Source organism: Camelus dromedarius, chromosome 7 (genome assembly GCF_036321535.1).
Source record: "Camelus dromedarius isolate mCamDro1 chromosome 7, mCamDro1.pat, whole genome shotgun sequence".
NCBI lineage: Eukaryota > Metazoa > Chordata > Mammalia > Artiodactyla > Camelidae > Camelus > Camelus dromedarius.
This window is the reverse complement of record NC_087442.1, coordinates 83504001-83521438: the sequence shown is the minus strand read 5'-3', so window position 1 is coordinate 83521438 and position 17438 is coordinate 83504001. Positions and strand designations below refer to the sequence as shown.

Below are 17438 nucleotides of genomic sequence, written 5' to 3'. Positions count from 1 at the left end.
GCCAGGTCTGCAAACAGTAGACACTGACCTGAGGTGGACCCGCAGGCCGTCTTGTTCTCTGGAGCAGAGGAACCAGCAGGATCTTAGGGCAACGCCCCCTGCGACCTTCTTCCAGCCCCTGAACCAGCTGCTGCTCAGTGACAGTGACTGCATGGTCAGGCCCCGCCGCAGGACCCTGCGCTGCCCCCGGGGTTGGGCTGGTTTGGCACTCGTGTCCCAGTCCCGTGAGCCCTGTCAGGAGGTGAGAGCCCCGAAGCCCTGATTTGGGGATGTTCTTCCAGAAAGTCGTGTCCTCCCCTGTAGCCCGTCTGTCCTGCGCCCAGAAAGAGGATGAAGCTGAGGTCGGAGCCTGCAGGGCCAGCAGGTGCCGGCGCTTACGCTTGAAGGAGCCTCTGTCTGCTCTGGTCTTCCCACCCCCGGTGCCTGCTCATCCCCTTCCTGGGACCCTGAGGCAGGACTGTGGGCTGTGGCAGGAGGGTGCCGTGGAGGGCACCGTGGGCTCTGCCGGCTGCCGTGAACGTCCGGGACTTTCTAACAGATTCTGACCAGCAGTTCGGAGCCACAAGGGCTGCCAGCCTGGGTTCCCGTGCTCTGACCTTTGGGACTTTGAGAAGTTTGGGATGTGTGAGTTAGGGAGTTGATGCTGGAGAGTGATCAGCATGAGCTGGAATGAGGTGGGATGTGGATCTCCATGAGCCTCCGAAAATTCTAGAAAGCTCTCTGGTGCCATCCTATGGCGTAGGTGATGGAGACAGGTGGGAAAGAGAAGAAGGAACCCTGAGTGGTGCGTCCCAGGGCCCACAGGTGCAGATCACCTGGGGACAATGGGTCCTAGTCATCGTGCTCAACCCCCTACCCCCACCTCCTTTGGAAGAATCAAAGCCCCCAGAGAGGAGAGTGGGGACAGCTGCTGGCGTCCTGAATGTTCTGTTGGACAGAGGATGGAGGAAGGAAGCAGGAAAAAAAGCAGGGCAGGCTGGGGTTTCCTCTCTTCCGTGGCCTTTCTCTCTGGGAACCTCCCCCCGCCCCTTTTCACACATGGGAAACTGAGACTTCGAGAACAAGGCTTGGCCGCCTTCAGGGCCTTGTGTCCAGTGTCCCTGCAGCCACCCAAGCCTGGCCCGTAGGCAACCTCACCGTCTCCCAGCTTGACAGTGTTGGTTTGGGTTCACTGCTGGTTTAGCCTGGAAGGAACGGGGGCCCGGGCAGCCCCCTACCCTGCAGAGACAACAGAATAGGATGTGGGAGCTGGCTGCCCCGGAAGGGTATGGCGCTCCTCAAACCTCCTGAGGTGGTCGGCATCACCATCTGGCCTCCTCCCCGACCCCGGGGCTAGGGGAGCAGCTTTGTCTCTGGCTGGTGCGTGGCGCCAAGCCTTTGGTCACAACAACCATGGTGAGGACATGCGAGGTAGCCGAGGGCAGGGGCTGCTGCCTGGGCACCCCGCGGCTGCTGCCTCCAGTCCACGGCTCTGTGTTCAGGCAGGTGGTCCTACAGACGCGTCAACCTCTGGGGCCTGGTCCTCCCACACCTCACAGCCTGAAGGCCAGCCAACCTTGCCCACCCCTTCCCTGTGGGCATCCTTTTCTCCTGGGGCCCCGGGTTGGGTGTCCACTCTCTAGGGCAGAAGTGGACGGTGACCCCGGGTTGGGCCAGACCCCAATATGATGCTCAGATCCCTTCTGGCTCAGTGCCCAGGAGTTAAAGGGTTTGACAGGGTGTCCTGGGCGGCAGCCACAGTGGCCCAAGACCTCCAGCTGGTGCCATGGCATGTCCCACCCTCCCCGTCCCAGGCCAAGGCCCCAGCAGAGCGCCTTCCTGTCCTTCATCCCCAGCTCTCCCTGGCCAGGTCATCTTCCAGCGAGGGAGGGAACTGCGGAAGCCAGTCCTTGTGCTGGTGTGGGCTCCCCAGTGAGTGCAGCCCACCCGGCCCCAGGGGCCCATGGGGATCCAGAGGCTGTCCCAGGAGGAGAGAGTGTTCCTGAGCCCTTCTGCGTGCCGGGCGGTGTGGACTTGCCCTGTGGGATTTCCTCGTTTGGTCCAGCAGGACCTGTCCTCATTCCCGGCTTCCTGAGATGTGGCCTCACTTGTCCCAGGCCCAGCCTGGGGGAGAGGCTGGCAGCGTGTCCTGCTGGGTGTGCCTCCTGTCTTCCCCCTCCTGTCCCTCCTCCGCCCCCGCCTGGTGCCTCGCGGGTGTCCTTCAGCTGGTGACAGCACTGCTGCTGCTCCTGGCAGCTGGCGAGGGACCAGGCACCCACCCACGTCCCTCCTGTCCCCTTTCTCCTGGCTCCTCTCACCCTCTCCACCCCCCCCGCCCCAATCTGTTGTGAGTCACCCACAGCCAGGGAGTAAATGGGGGCTGGGAGGGGTGGTGGAGGGGACTGGGGGACTGGGGAGGAGGCTGTCACCGGGGTGGCTGTGAGGGAGGCCACCAGCCTCGAGTCCAGGCCTGGCCCTGGGGACTCTGAGCGCCTCTGGGTGCCTGTTCCCTGGACTGTGACCGTGCCCCACTCTGCGGGGTACAGCAGGACCCACGAACGTCCTCTCCCGCCTCTGAGGGTTGCATTTCTCCTACCGCCCTCAGCAGCCTCCTTTTCATTCTTGTTAAACTCGAGGTGCCCTCACCTGGGGGACCCTGCCTGGGAGGACCATGCCTGGGGAGACCGCCCCGTTGATGAGTTTTGGGGCGGTGAAGGGCTGCTTTGAGCCTCCCGCTGCCATTCCTCAAGGGGTTATTGGAGTGAAACAGTTAATACCTGCAACGTGCAGACAGCGCCCACGTGTGGTCGCGAGTGGCAGTGCTTGTCTCTTCCTGCCACTTGTGGTCCCCTGCCCATCCCCTTCTCGGTAATGGGTGCCAGCTAGGGCACAGTGACAGCCACAAGCAGGCCCCCTCTCCGGCTCCTGGGGGCTCTTGGGATCTGGCAGCTGCTGTCTTATGTGGGGGTGTGCACCCAGCATGGAGCATGCAGGGCTCCCCGGGTCCCCTGACCCCTGAGCCTGGGGGCACCCCACACCTTGGGGACGCCCAGAGTGCAGGGTGGGCCTGACACAGGTGGAAGCAGAATCACCCAGAAAGGACCCTCACGAGCTGTGGCTGGAGTTCAGGCGGGTGGCAGGCGGGCAATCACAGGTCCAGTATAGCTTGTGTCTTTCAGTCAAGTTGCTTTTGTTTTGTTCTGTTTGATAAGCACTTTTATGGGGGTATAAGTGACTGCTGTGTTTTATCCGTGGGGTGCTTCTCTGGCAGGAGAAAGGAGTAGCTTGTTTTATGCCTCTGCTGGCCCTGTCTCGGGTACAGGTGGAAGTACCACGTGTGTGTGTGTGTCAGGTTGCCTCAGACTGAACCAGCCAGTCATCTTTGACCACGGACCCCCATGTGCTTAGGCTGGTCTCCACGTGGGGTGCGGATCCTAAGATGCCCAAGCATTTAAGGGATGGCTGAACTCGGGAGCTCCTTTTCAGAGATTCACATCAGAGGGGATGTAAGAACTGAGTCTGACCCCCATGGATGGCAGATGTCTTCAAAACCGCACTCAGCTGGTCTCCCTCTGAGTCCCCTACAGGCAGCACCAGGGCCTCTGACTCTGCTGTCCTCAGGGCTCATGGCACCGCTGCACGTGCTCCTGGGGACACGTGGGTCCTGGGGACATGGTCAGTGCTGGCCTGGGGTCTGTGGCTGGGAGGAGGGCAGAGAGGCCTCCCCTTGGTGGGGCGGGGTTCTGGAGGCTCAGGGCCACTTGGCCGGTGCCCTCACTCCCTGGCGCCCCATCCTTCCACACACCGTTTCTGAGGTCATCCTCAGACCCGCCATGGAAAAGCCGGCATTGAAGGTGCATTCCCCGGAGCAGTGCATGTGAGGGGTGATGCAAGGACTGACCGGGGAGAGGGGTCCCAACCCTGTCTGGGGGCTCACTTGTCTTTGGTTTCAAGCCTGCACAGGTGTGGCCCATGTTCCTAGACACATACTGAATGTTCCATGACAAAACGCCAGCCAACGTGGCAGCGGGGCTACAAGCAGAAGGTGCTTGGGCCTCAGGGCAACTCTGGGCACCGGAACCCTTAGGGCACCTGGTCACAGCCCTAGGAAGGCCCTTTTGATGTTCTTGGCTGGGCTCAAGGCCTCCGTGGCCTCCACAGCCCTGGTAGGTGCCTGGTTGGCCCCTCCTGGGGTCGCCTGCATCCCGCCCAGCCAGCACATCACTGCAGTGGGCATGACAGGGTCTGGCTGCTCAGGAAGACTCTTGGGACCTGCCTCAGGAGTGGGTACTGGGCTGGGTCCCCTGGGGTGCCGATGGGCCCTTGGCAGGGTGGGCAACGTTCCGGCCGGATTCTTTCCACGTGTCTGGTCCGCTCAGTGGTTACTGCCATGGTCTTCTGAGTCCAGGCAGGTCCCTGGGGCCAGAGCCCCGGGAAGGAGGCAGGCTGGCAGGGATGAGCAGGTGCAATGAGAGGTCGCAGGGCCACTGGCCTGTCCCATGTCCTGCTGCCCGCCAGGGCACGAGGTAGAGTGGAGGTGGCTTCCCAGATTCCCGCTGGTGGTTTAAGGCCAGGACACACTTCTTGCTAATTGGACTAAATTTGACTCACGTAACTGTGTCTACGATGGGTTTTACAACGTTAGTCGAGAGTTCAGAAATAACTCCTCTATGTTGTAGAGAAAAAATCATGGGATGTGGGCAGAGTTAGGATGCTGATCCCTTCCCTGGCCACATGCCTGGCCCGGGATGAGCCTTCTGGACCGAGAGGGACAGCCTCCTCCCCCAGCCCCTCTCCTGTGGCTTCTGGTTTCCATCCACGGTCACGGAATATCAAGCTTCAATTTTTAATTCCAGGGCAAATGTTATCATAGCAGGTTTTACGACACAGCCTCATCGTATTTAACCAGGGAGTTTGTATTCACTGGAGACAGGATCAAACTTTTTTTTTTAAAATAAACAAGAATATTTTGCCCTATCATAAAAGTAACACAAGATTGTTGTCAAAGTAGGGGGGAAATAGAAATGATAAAAATTACCCGTAATTTTGCCGCCCAGAGCGAAGCAGTTACCGTCTTGCTGGGATGTAAGCACGTAGACTTTTACCAACTCGGAGCAGGTGTCACGATGCGCAGTTTCAGAGTTCCTCTCTGGCCGAGCGCTGTAGCATCGGGCACAGAACGGGCGCAGCTGGGAGGGTCAGTGACCTGTGTGGCCGGGGTGGATACTGGCGCCTGGTCCGGTCAGCCTGGTGCCCCTTCTTGGCCTCTTGCAAATAAATCATTTATCCCCCCAAACACAGTCAAGAGTAGGTCAAGTTTTTTTTTTGTTTTTGTTTTTTTTTGGCTAAGGCTCTGCCCTTGGTGATGTTTCAGTAATAAAATGTAGTTATCTGCTTCCCAAAGATGGGTTCCCACACCGAGTTTTTCTCCTGATTTTTATTTATGACTGCAATCAGGCAATTCTTTCCAGAGAAAACTGCCCCAGCTCCCACCACCTGACCTTCTTGGACTCTCCCTGACCTAGCCTTGCTCCGGCCCCATCCACGTGCAGACGGGCTTCTGGTTGCCATCCGCGTCGGAAGGACTCAGCTAGGACATTACGGGGACTGTCGGTTAGATTGAGTACCACGTCTGCATTCGATTTAGCGAGTGGGGTGACTGCACCGAGATTACTAAGAGAATGTCCTTGTTCTTACAAAATACACGCTGAGGTGTTACCTGTAAAAGGACGTGAAGTCTGGGGCTTCCTCACAAACGCTTCAGGAGTACGTCTACGTCTAGGAAGGCCAGAGATGTTCCAAAAATGCCATCTATTAGTACATTGCACTATCCTTGCAACTTAAAGTTTGAAAAATGTTCAGAATAATAAGTATAAAAAACCACCATGAAAGGACAGAACAACCCCATGAACCCACCACCCTGCGTCTCCATGTCCCCCGCCCCCAACACACAGAAGGGAGCTGCGGTCCTGGATGTGGCGAGGACCACTTCCCTGCTTTCCTGTAGAGTGAGCCTCACGTCTTCGGACACCTGCCCCCCACCTGCCCTGCGTTACATTCAGTGTTGCTTGTTTTTGAGCTTCGTACAGACGTACTGTCGTGTGTCTTCTTTTGTGGCTGTTCTCCATGCATCCCTCCTAATGGTGACTCTTGGGCTGCTTCCAGCATCTTGTCTGCTGCCACCTTAGCCCCCGCTCCCCGCACAGCAGGGTGGGGGTGGACACCACACATGCTTGCTGCACTGGGTGTGGAGGTGAGGGAGCCAGGGAGGGCGTGAGGGTCTGTCCCAAAGGCCCGGCCCCTGCCCTGTGGTTCTGCCAGAGCCCTCCCAGTGCCAAGGGGCCTGGCATGACCGATGGGAGCCAGGCGGGCAGCTCAGGGAGGTGTTCGCATTTCTGGGAGGCCTGAGTACCAATCCCGGGAGGAGGGAGAGCCAGTTGGATGCCCCAGGTGTTCCCAGAGAGATTCCTGTCTGCAGGCATGACTTTCCTGCTCAGGACAAAGGTGCATGCGTGTTTGCAAGTCTGTCCACGTTCAGATCTGTTCTGATCCTCCCAGCCCGCCACCATCAGCCGGCCCAGGGCGAGCTGACCACAGATGAGTCGGTGGCCTCCTTTCCTGCAGAAGGACGTTTTGTTGGCTGGGTCTTTTCGCCCCAGGCAGAGGCAGGGATGGGCTGGCAGGTCTGAGGTGGCCTGCAGACTGGCTTTACTGCTTCTGAGGGCATTTTGTAATTAGCACATGAACAGTGTCTTGCTAGCGGAGGCTGTCGGGGGCTCCCGGTGAATCAGGTCTTGTTTGGTGTGTTACTGTCCTCCCCAGGTCCTCACGGAGAGGGGCTCCGTGCACACAGGGGCTGGATGAGGGGCTCCAGGCCCCAGACACACTCTCCCCAGTCACATCCTGCCCCCCGGCAGCCGCCATCCTCAACTTGAAAACCCCCGCCTTTCCCCCCTGTCCTGCCACACGTGTGTGCCCAGGGCCATGCGTGTGGACCTCAGTGTGAATGGAGCCCACTTTGGGTCTTTTCTCTGTGAGCAGCTTTTCCTACTCAGCCTTATGTTGGGGTGTTGGGGCGACGCACCCTTGTGGAGGGGTGTATTCTGTTGTGTAATTATATATATTTATAACAAATTTTGTATATTTATTTCTGCCTTCTCCGGTCGGTGGAAATGTGGGTTTTTTCAGTTTTTTTGCTATTACGATCTCCGTCTGCTATTAAAATCCTCCTGGCACCGCTGTTTGCTTGCAAGATAAAATTCTGGCTGGTAAGTTGCTTGGCCCTTGAGGGGCCAGGCTCTGGAATCGGGGTCTGTGCCTTTCAGGGGTGGGATGCGGGCCCGTTGGGATCGGCACCAGTCTTGCCCAGGGCAGCTTGCCTCTGACGCTTTGACTTTTTTTTTTTGCAGACGTTGCATAAACACCAGGGCCGTCCAAATCCAGGGCTGTGTTTATGAGTTTGTGCGTGGGGGTGGGGGTCCGGTCGCGCACCCCTTTCCCCAGACGTCCAGCCAGAGTCCGGCTGAGGCCCCTGCGGACCCCGCACGCTGGTTGGACGGCTCCCACCCGGCCGACAGTGCTGCTCTGCCAGCCCCACGGGCCGCCCCCGAGAACAAATTAGACTCCGGCAGAAAGCTCCGCGGAGTCTGGAATTAGGACACATTTAAGTGAAGGATTAAATTGGTGCTGCCAGTTCTGTTGCTGATGTGTGGCATTTTCTCTTCCTGAATCACCTAGGGAACCTTTGGGCCCCGAGGGGGCATCCGTCCCGCCTCCCTGGGCCTCTCGCTCCAGGCACTTGGCAGCTCAGCTCCAGCATTGCCAGCTGGGGGTCTGGGTCGGGGGAAGTGGGCCACAACCTGACATGTCCCCTGGGAAGGGGGCGGTCAGCCAGGTGGAGGCTGTCAGAGGTGGTGGCCACACGTCCCCTGGGCTGAGAGTCTTGGGGTTGGTGGCCTGTCCAGTGTGCAGTCAAGGGGCGCAAGGGTGTCACTGGCTGCAGGGACATGAAGTGATGCCGTGTCCCTTTCTGTCCCCAGATCACCAGAAGCTGGAGAGAGAGGCTCGAATCTGCCGTCTTCTGAAGCATTCCAACATCGGTGAGTGGCCTTCCGAGGGGGGCGGAGACAGGGGTCCCAGCTCTCTCTTACAGACCATGGGGAGACCCCGAAGGCTTCCCTTTCCTTCTCCATTGAAGTATCCCACCCAGACTCCTAGCAGCGTCTCCTCCTCCTGACCTAGAAGTTCCTGGGGGGACTTTGGGGCAGCCCCAAAGGTCAAGGTCGGGCTTCGCCTGGACAGGTCCCTGCCCACCACTTTGTAACTCCAAGCCGTGATTCTGGCGGAAACACACAGGGGTCTAATGTTCTGTGGCTCCACAAGACAGCTTGATTACAAAGAAAAAGTTGGGAAACCCAAAACCAGTCACAGACCACACAGGGCACAGCCCCAGCCTGAGGTCTGAGGTCTGATTCTGGAGACCCTCTGCCATCCTCCCCACCCCAGGCCTCCCCACCCCAGCCCAGGGCCCCTGGAACTGCAGTCCGGTGAGGGGGATCGGCTGTTCCTTGGGGGCCCACGAAGCCCCAGGAGCCCAGGTCTTGGCCTCAGGGAGTGTGGCTCTCCTGCCCACGCCGGTAGGTCCTTTCTTTCTGAAACCCCAGATGGAGTCTGTGTGAGTGCCGCTGGGACCCCCGAACCCGGAAGTTGGCGCAGATCCCTGGGGCCTCTCAGCCTCCACCGGCCCCCTCAGTGTATGTGGCCCCTTGTCTACCTCTCGCCCCTTCAGGGACTTCTGAGGACCCCAGGACCCCAACCGTGCCCACACTGGGAAGCAGCTGGGAGGTGCAGAGGAGGTGGTGGGCCCGCTGCCTCCAAGGCACCCAGGGAGCTTGTCAGGGTGGATTCCTGGGCCCCTCCTGCCAAAGTTCTGTTTCATTTGCACCAGGATGACACCTAGGCCTCTGTTTAAAGCAAACAGGCCTCTGAGCAGCCACGTCCACACCACTCCCAGCCCGGGGTCTCAGCCACATGGGGGGCCCAGTGGGGCCATGGGGGCTGTGGGAGGGCTCGGCGGCCCTTGGAGCTGGTAGTGGGAGCTGTGGCTGTGGCCCCTCCTGGCTGCGGGGCCTTCTCCAGCTGTCCCAGCGCACATGGGAGGTGCCGGGGAAGGCAGATCTCCCGTTTCTGGGCAGGCTCTCTTTAAATCAGAGATTGTCAAGGCTGAGTCTGATGGAATCATGGCAGACAAATTCCTCACCTGCCCCAGAAAGCCTGACTCGGAGGCCTGGAGCAGGCCCAGGAATCTGAATCTTAGCCAGCACGCCAGGTGATTCTGAGGTGCATGTCCAGGGGGACCCCAGCCCAGTCTTCACCGGCTGGGGCCCATTCAGCAAAGGGCGGGCTCCAGTGTGACCTCACCCCTGCGATGCCGCCCCTCTGCCCGTTCAGGCCCAGCCACCAGGCACCCGATGACCCTCTCTCCTGCTGATCCCGGCAGCCGCCACCTCACCGCCAGCTCTAACCACACCCCTTCCCTTGCCAGCCCCCTGCCCTGTGCACCAGCAATCAAGGGTCCCCCATTCTGAGCGCTGCTCAGGAATCTCCTTGCTTAGGAGAGAAGACTCCAGTGTTCTTGGGTTGGCGTTTTTGGACAGTTCCCTGCACCATGTTCAGCTAGATTGGGGCAGGGGCTCTGGAAGCCCTCCCTTTCCTGGAACTCCCGGCTCATTCAGAAAGCAGCTATGCTCAGGGCGTGGGGAGGGGAGGAGCCTCAGTTTGCCCATCTGTAAAGTGGTGATGCTCCTGCCTCCCTCACAGGGACCCCATGGGAAGAACGGAGAGCTTTCCCCTGGGGAACAGGGTGTAAGCTATGAAGACCCCCCTTTCCCAGGTGGCTTGCTGAGGTTTGGAGCGCAGAGACCCGGATTCGGGCCCAGCCTTTCCCCTCACAAGCCGCAGCAGCCTCTGAACCGCTCTGAGGCACCGTCTCCTTGCTCGTGGAAGGGGCGTGTTTCACAAGCGCGCTAGTCATCTAGGCTTCGGAACAAATTACCCCGACACTCAACCAACAAGCACCGATTTTCTCTGTTTCTGTGGATTCAGAGCAGTTCAGCTGGGTGATCGGGCTGCGACATAATTTGCAGGACCGGGGCAAAATGAAAATGTGGGGCCTTTGTTCAAAAATTATTATGAATTTCAAGACAGCAACAACAGAGCAGGGCCCTCGGGAGCCTGGGACCTGAGGCAGCTGTGCCGGAGGCCTGGCCAGGAGCCAGCCCTGCTCAGGGCTCCCGTGCACTGTGGACACTGGCCAGGGCTGCATCTTCTGGAGGGTTGCCTGGAGCTGCAGGCTTTGCTTCCAAGGTGGCTCACTCACATGGCTGTCGGTGGGAGGCCTCAGTCCTTCCCTGCACGGGCATCTCCTTAAGGCCATTTGAGCATCTTCCCAGCAGGGCAGTGAACTCCCCAGAGTGAGTGATGACAGACAGAGAGACTGAGACTGAGGCAGACAGAGACAGAAACACACACAGAAAGAAAGAGACACAGAGAGAGAGAGAAACTGCGACAGACAGAAACAGAGAGACAGAGAGAGATGGAGAGGGAGGGAGATAAGAGTAACAGTGCTTTTTTTTTTTTTACCCCAAATTGTGGTAAAATATATGTAATCATATTTATAATTTTAACCATTTTCAAGTGCGTAGTTCAGTGGCATTAAGTACATTCACAGTGTTATGTAACCATCACCATTATTTGTACCCAAAACTTTTTCATCACCCCCAGGGCAACCTCTGTACCCACTGAACACCCCCCCCACCCCCAGGCCCTGGCAACCACCATTCTGCTTTGTCTCGGTGGATTTGACACTCTAGATGTGGGACCATATGCCACCAGGAACATGGGTGTACAAGTGTCTGTCCCATCCCTGCCTCCGGTCCTTTGGGTGTGCGCCTCGCAGTGGAATGGCTGGACCACACGGAAGTTCTGTGTTTACCTTTTGGAGGACACACCATGCCTTTTTATGATTCAGTCTGGGTAGGATCACGCTGTCACCCTGCCTTATTCTGTTTATTTGAAGGCACACACAGGATGTGAAGGAGCCAAACTCCCCTCTTAAAGGAGGTGCGTCCACAGACAGGAATACTCACACCCAGTGCGATGACATAGGGGGTCGCATTAGGAGCAGGTCCCCAGAGTCGGGCTCCCGGGCAGCCGCTCACAAGCAGAGCCCCCACCCTGCACGCTTTAATTCCTGTTCAGAGGTGAGGGGGCGCCTGGGCAGAGGAGACAAGTGTGGCCCGGCCTTGACTGAATGGGTCCCTCCCAGGAAGCAGGCCCCGGCATCCAGGAAGGGCCTGACCCTCAAGGGTCCCTCTGTGGCCTTCCCCTCCACACACACATCCGTGTTGTACCCAACCATCCTGAGATACCTCAGGTTGGCACCCCCCACCCGTGGTCTCAGGAATTCCCTCCTCAGTGCATGTTTATGGACACCTGCCAGGAGGGGCCCAGAGCGGAGACGTGGCTGTGGGCACGGCGGCCTCTGCTCTCACCTCACTGATGGGGTGTAGCCGCCTGGACAGGTGGTCGCTCATCAGGTGAGCCTGTTCCAAGCTTCCCTCTCTGCCCCCAGCGGCTGTGGGTGATAGAGATTAAGCAGAGCTCACGGCAGGTGGAATCTTCCACAGCCTTGTTAATGTGGGCCCCATCAGGGAGTGAGCAGAGCGCATCAGCCTTGACTCAGAGGCGGGCCCTCAGCCTCCCTCCAACCTCCCCTCAGCCTCCTTCCAGCCTCCTTCCAGCCTCCCCTCTGCACACTGACCCTCTCTCTCCTGGGTCTGGCTCATTTCAAAATATATTTTATTTTATTCATTTTACTCTTTGTTTTTGTTTTGTTGGGGGGAGCTAATTAGGTTTATTTATTTGCTTCTTTATTTTAATGGCGGTACCGGGGATGGAACCCAGGACCTCTTGCGTGCTAAGCATGTGCTTCCCCACTGAGCTACACCCTCCCGCCTTGGGCCTGACTCACTGATGGCAAATTCCCACCTCCTGGTTTCTGGGGCTGGGACTGCCCTCCCTTGCAGGATGGTCCACCTGTGAGCTGTGTAGGTGGGCACCTCGGGGGACCATGGCCCTGGGAGGACTTCCAGCCGAGGTGAGGGGGGGCCGGTGCAGGAGGAGAAGGTGAAAGACTTCCAGTCTCCAGACGCCCAGGGCCCATGCTGCCGCCCTGCAGCTCTTCCTTCCTTCCCGAGGCTGATCATGTTATATCGCAGCACAGGGGTCCGGGGAGGGAGAGGGAGGGGCTCGAGAGGCTGCTTGCGAGGGGGAGAGGGACCCGCCACCCACAGCCCCCTGGCCTGGGACTGGCGTGCTGTCCCCGGGGGAGCGGAGGCCCCCTTAGCGGGAGGCGCATCCCTGGACGCCCCCCGCCCCCTCGTGGCGGTCCTTGTCCCCCTGACCCAGTGCTCCCAGGCCGGACTCTTTCACGGACTTTGTTTCCCGCCTCTGTATGCCACCCACAGTGTTCATTACTGCTGTTTTCACTTAGATAAATTCTGTGCCAGTCGATTCACTTTTTCACTTAGCCCTGTCTGTGAAACCACATCAGACGATTTGCTAGTTAGGTTTCCTTCTAAACCATCAAAATAATACCTAACTATTTTTTAAATGTTAAAAATGTTTAAGAAAGAAATGAGCACGTGCACATGGCCTTGACTCCCACATAGACCCCCAGTGTCTTCGCTCCAGGGCGAGGGACCTGCCAGCAGGGCCTGGGAGCCTCGCCCCCTCTCCCCTGTTCTAGGGGGCAGGGGTGGCCTCCCCCAGGAGGAAGGCCCAGCGGCACCCCAGATTCATGGATCCGTGGGGCTTCCCTGGGGAAGGGGGATTCCCCTGCATGGGAGGAGAGAAAGGCCCCCGGGGAGTGTCCCTCTGTGGGCGCTGCCTGCAGGGCTGGCAGGGTGGTGGAGGGTGGACCCCGTCCCTCCATGCCCCACCTCAACCCTGGGCCTTCCTTCTCTTGGAGTTCCAGGAGAGGCAGCTGGGGCCTGGGGAGGTTGCTCAAGTGGGACGGACCTGCTGGGCCCCCAACAGAAAGGAGTCAACAGAGGAAGAGCTTTTGTTCACTCCAGTGATTTCGCAGGAGGTTGCAGCGAGCGGCGATCTGCTGAGTGTCAGAGAGATGCAGACCCCCGAGGGCATCCAGGCGGGAGTGGGAGGGGGCCAGGCATTGGCCCCAGGCCTGGGTGGGATGAAAGCGGAAGGCTGGACTCAGGGCCCTTGAGCAGAGAAACAAAGCAAGGAATGGTGAGAGGAGCAGGGGTGTGAAACGAGGCACCCCAGGAGCCAGCACATGTCCCTTCTCCTCAGTGACCAGGTGCCCCGGCTGCTTGGGACAGGGGTCTGCCCCCAGGTGCCAGGCTTTGGCCCAAGGTCAGGGGCCTCCCACTGCAGCCAGATTGGGGTTCCTGGTGTGAGGACACTGCGGGCCAGACTCTTGGGAAGACCAGAGCTGGAGGCTGGAGGACACTGGGGCAGCCTTGAGAGCGTGGGGAAGGGGCCTGGGGGCCTGGGGGCCTGGGAGAAGCCCTGCTCGTCACCCTTTCTGGACTAGCGGCCCTGTCCCGTGGGGTTGGGGAGAGGCCTAAGGAGCAGAGGGGCCGAGCGGGCCAGGCTGGTGAGACGGCAGCTCCGTGGGGGTCCTGAGCCCCAGTTCACACTGCTGCTTGGCCATGTGTGAGCTGTGTGACCCTCAGCTGGTCACTTACCCTCTCTGTGCACCAGCTTCCATATCTATAACTTCTTGGGATGGTTGGGACGGTTACCGATGAGCACACCGTGGGCCTCAGTCACAGAAGGCAGGATCTATCACGTGGAGGGCAGTGTCCAAAACGAGCCATTCCTAGAAATACTTGCTGTTTGTGCTGGGCGCATCTCCAGCTCAAGGAAAAGGAGGCTTGTGTTCTTTGTGCTGCAATCCACTTTGCTGTTCACTCATTCATTCCCTCATTCATTCACGCGTCAAATCCTAGCCAGCGCGACTCTGGCCGGGCTTTGTCCCAGGCTCAGGGACATGAAGAAACAGACTAAGGCCGAGAGGGCGTGCGTGGCCGTGGCGCCATCCTGCTGACCCTTGGTTCTGGAATGGGAACGCAGGCTCCGAACCTTCAGCAGTGATGCCTCTGCGCACTGGGCGGGTGGCCCTCCTCCCGGGGGTCCCTGTCCCCTCAGCCTGTCCTGAGAGGTTAGCGATGGAGCCCTCGGCCTTCCTCTCCCGTGAAGGCCCCCAGCGGCTCCTTTCCAGCCTGTGGTCCCCTTTCTGTTGCTGTCCGCTGCGTTTGGGAGCAGGGGACATACATGGCCGGGGCCTGGGAGGGGTCTGGGTCTCCCTCTGGCAGAGGGAAGGAGAGGAAAGACCAGACGCCCAAGGCCCTGACGATGCTCGCCTGGGCCCGCCAGCCTGCAGGGCGCATGGCCCTCCCCTCAGGCTCTGCCTGCATCCATCACCTGGGTGCCCCAGCCCTCCTGCGGGATACCCCAGGCCCTTGGCGGGGTGGGCGGGCTCCCCCCTGGAGGGCCCAAGCTGCGGGCCGCTGGCCAGCCGGGTGCGGGGTCGGGCTGGGCGGCGGGGGCGGCCCCGGCTGCTGCCCGCGCTCACGGCGCCTCCTGTCCCTGCAGTGCGCCTCCACGACAGCATCTCCGAGGAGGGCTTCCACTACCTGGTCTTCGATCTGTGAGTGCCCTGTCTGCTCCCCGCCTCGGCCTGGGGTGGGACCCTCGGCCTCCCAGCCCCAGGGGATGGAGTCCCGTGGGGTCCGAGCTGGGCCCCCTCCCCTAAATGGGCAGGACCTGCTGGAGGCCCCGGGGTGGAGGGGAGGGGACGAGGGCAGGACCCCAGAGGAACGGACCCTCCGTCTTCCTTCACCTTCCTTCCGTTGGTCTTCTCATCACAGCTGCCCTGGGGCCCACTGGCTGGCACGCGCATGTGTGTGTAAGAGTGCACGTGTGTTGATGATTGTGTGTGTGCATTTGTGTACGTTGATGAGTGAGCACGTGTGAGCCAGTGACGGTGTGAGTGTGAATGGGGTTGCATAAGAGTGTGTGGGTATGATTTATGTGGGCGTGTATGTGTGTACACCTGTGCAGGTGATTTGTGGGCTGTGTGTGCACAACAGTGCGTGTCTTATGAGGGCATGTGTGTGAGTGTGATTGCGTGAACACATGGCCATGTGTGATTTGTGCATGCGTGTGTGTACATGTGTGGTGTGTGTGAACGTGTGTGAGCTGGGGGTGCGGCCATGTACGTGTGTGCATGCGTGCCTGTGGGCTCAGCACGTGTGTGTGCGATTGCCTAAAGTGTGGGGGAGATTGTGCAAGTGTAATTTGTGGGGGTAGGCACCTGTGTGGGTGCATGTGGGCACACATACGTGGTTTGTGGGTGTGCACATGTGTATGGTTTGTGGGGGTGTGTGTGTGTACGTGTGTGATTTGTGGGAGTGTGCCGTGTGTGTGATTTGCTTGCTGTGTGCACACGTGTATGTGTGAGCATGTGTGTACACGTGCGTGTGCGGTGGCGAGAGAGCGTCTGGGGCCTTTGTCGCCTCTCGCTCCCTGCTGGATTTAGAAGCAGTGATGTCACCCCCTCCCTGACAGCTCCAGCTTGGCAGTGCTATTTTTAGCTTTCCATGAGTCAGTGCAGCTCCGGACCCGGGGTGGGCAGGGGCGGTAGGTTTGGGCCTTTGGGAAGCCCAGCCCAGGGGCGTGGCCATGGTGACAGGACGGGCTGGCGTCAGGGAGCTCCTCCCTCAAATGACAGACGCCTCGGCCTTGGGGTTTGGAGGCCTGGGAAGTCCCCGGCTCCCTTGGTGGCCCTCTGGTCAGGAGAGGCCGGGACTCTGGGTCCCTGGAAGGCTTGATTACCTTTTGGTACCCTTGTGTCCCACAGGACACCATTCAGGTGGTCAGGACTGACCTGTGACACCACTGCCACTGCCTGGCAGAGGCTGTGCCTGAAAATTCCTGTCCCACAGCCCCTGTGGAGGTGGCAGCCTTGTTGTCACTCAGCCCCACCAGCCTCTTTTCCAGGAAACATGGAGGCCACTGGGCTGGAGGGTGGTCATGTCCAGGGGCACTGGTGGCCGATGGGTGGGTGTGTGTGATTCAGGAGCAGCCAGTGGGGGAGAAAATGGTGTGTGCATGTGTGCACGTGTGTACGCACTTGTACATGTTAAGTGCATGCACACATGTGCACGTGTGTGTGCACACATGTGAGAGGTTCTTGATTCTCCTGGCCCACACAGTAGGCAGGTGTGGGGAGAGGCTCTGAGAGGGGCTGGTGGGAGGAAATTGACCGGTATTTTTGGAGAGGCTGGGGAGGGGGGGTCCTGGGTCTTGCACATCATACCCCCCAAAACCTCCCCCTAAGCCTTTTGAAGCTCGCATTCTAGGACATCCAGGACACCCCTAGGCTTCAGGCAGCTGTTTTGGGGGGCAGGGAGGGCCTGCGCAGGGGGAGGGGAGCAGTGGAGACATAGGGATGCTGGCAGGCCCTGCCACACTTCCCTCTCCCCGCCCAGCCCCCCTGTGCCACGCTGCAGACCCTCTGCCACGAGGACAACCCAAGCCTCACCTTCGAGAACCAAAATGCATATGGACAGACCATATGGCCCCAGGACTGGGGAACCGTCTCAGGCTTGGGGTGACATCACTTCAGGAAGCCCCAGGCCCTTTGGCAGTTTGGGGACTCTGTGAATTCGGGGATTGATAGGTTTCCCCAGTCCCCACGCCTCAGAATGTCACGGGGCCTTGGGGATCAGGCCTGGGAACAGGTGAAGGGGCTCCCCCGTGGCCATGGCTGCAGCCCAGAATTGGCCACGCTGTCTGTCCAGGGCCTGAGGAAAGGGAGAACCAGGCCCTTCCCAGCCAGCTCGAGACGCCAGCGCCAGCATCCAACTCCCTGCCCTGCAGCTCTGGACCACAAGGTCCCAGATGCCGGCAGCACAGGTTGGAGCCTCCTATGGATGTAAGGACCCAGAGGTCCGGCGTAGGGGTGGCTCCATGCACCCCTGCTGCAGCCCTGGCCAATACCTGTGGCCTTTTCCCCCTCTGCCCTGTGCTTGGACTTGGGCTCTGCAGAGCCTGAGCTGTGAGCTGTGTGCGCAGAGAGATAAACATTGAACTCCCCTCTCCTGGGCTGGACCTAGGACCCTATTCTGCACCCATGTGTGTGCAAAAGCACATGAGACTCTGCTCCCTTGAGCAGTCACCTGCTCTGAGCCTGAGCCTCCTCCAGTGGCGAAGCGGGACCCTAAAAGCTCCTCGCTCCCAGGGGTTTGTGGGCGGTGTCCAGCAGGATCTGAGGACATGCATCCAGCCTCAAGCTGGGGCGTGTCAACACCCAAGGCATCCTTGTTTTTGTGTTTCTCTACCACTAAGGGAGAGCCTGCCCACGCCAG

General features: G+C 59.4%; 2 protein-coding genes across 12 annotated transcripts in view; one reads left to right on the top strand and one right to left on the bottom strand.

Annotated features, from left to right (window-relative positions):
- The window catches only part of CAMK2B (calcium/calmodulin dependent protein kinase II beta), an 89332-nt gene that overhangs the window by 38703 nt on the left and 33191 nt on the right, over nt 1–17438 (top strand). For all 11 annotated transcript variants that reach the window (XM_064487733.1, XM_064487734.1, XM_064487736.1 and 8 more), the window contains exons 3-4: nt 8019–8078; nt 14662–14716. In XM_064487733.1, the coding sequence (XP_064343803.1) occupies nt 8019–8078; nt 14662–14716 (115 nt within the window). The remainder of the gene's footprint in view (nt 1–8018; nt 8079–14661; nt 14717–17438) is intronic.
- Nucleotides 1–17438, bottom strand: part of OGDH (oxoglutarate dehydrogenase) — a 349301-nt gene that overhangs the window by 307808 nt on the left and 24055 nt on the right. The window lies entirely within an intron of this gene.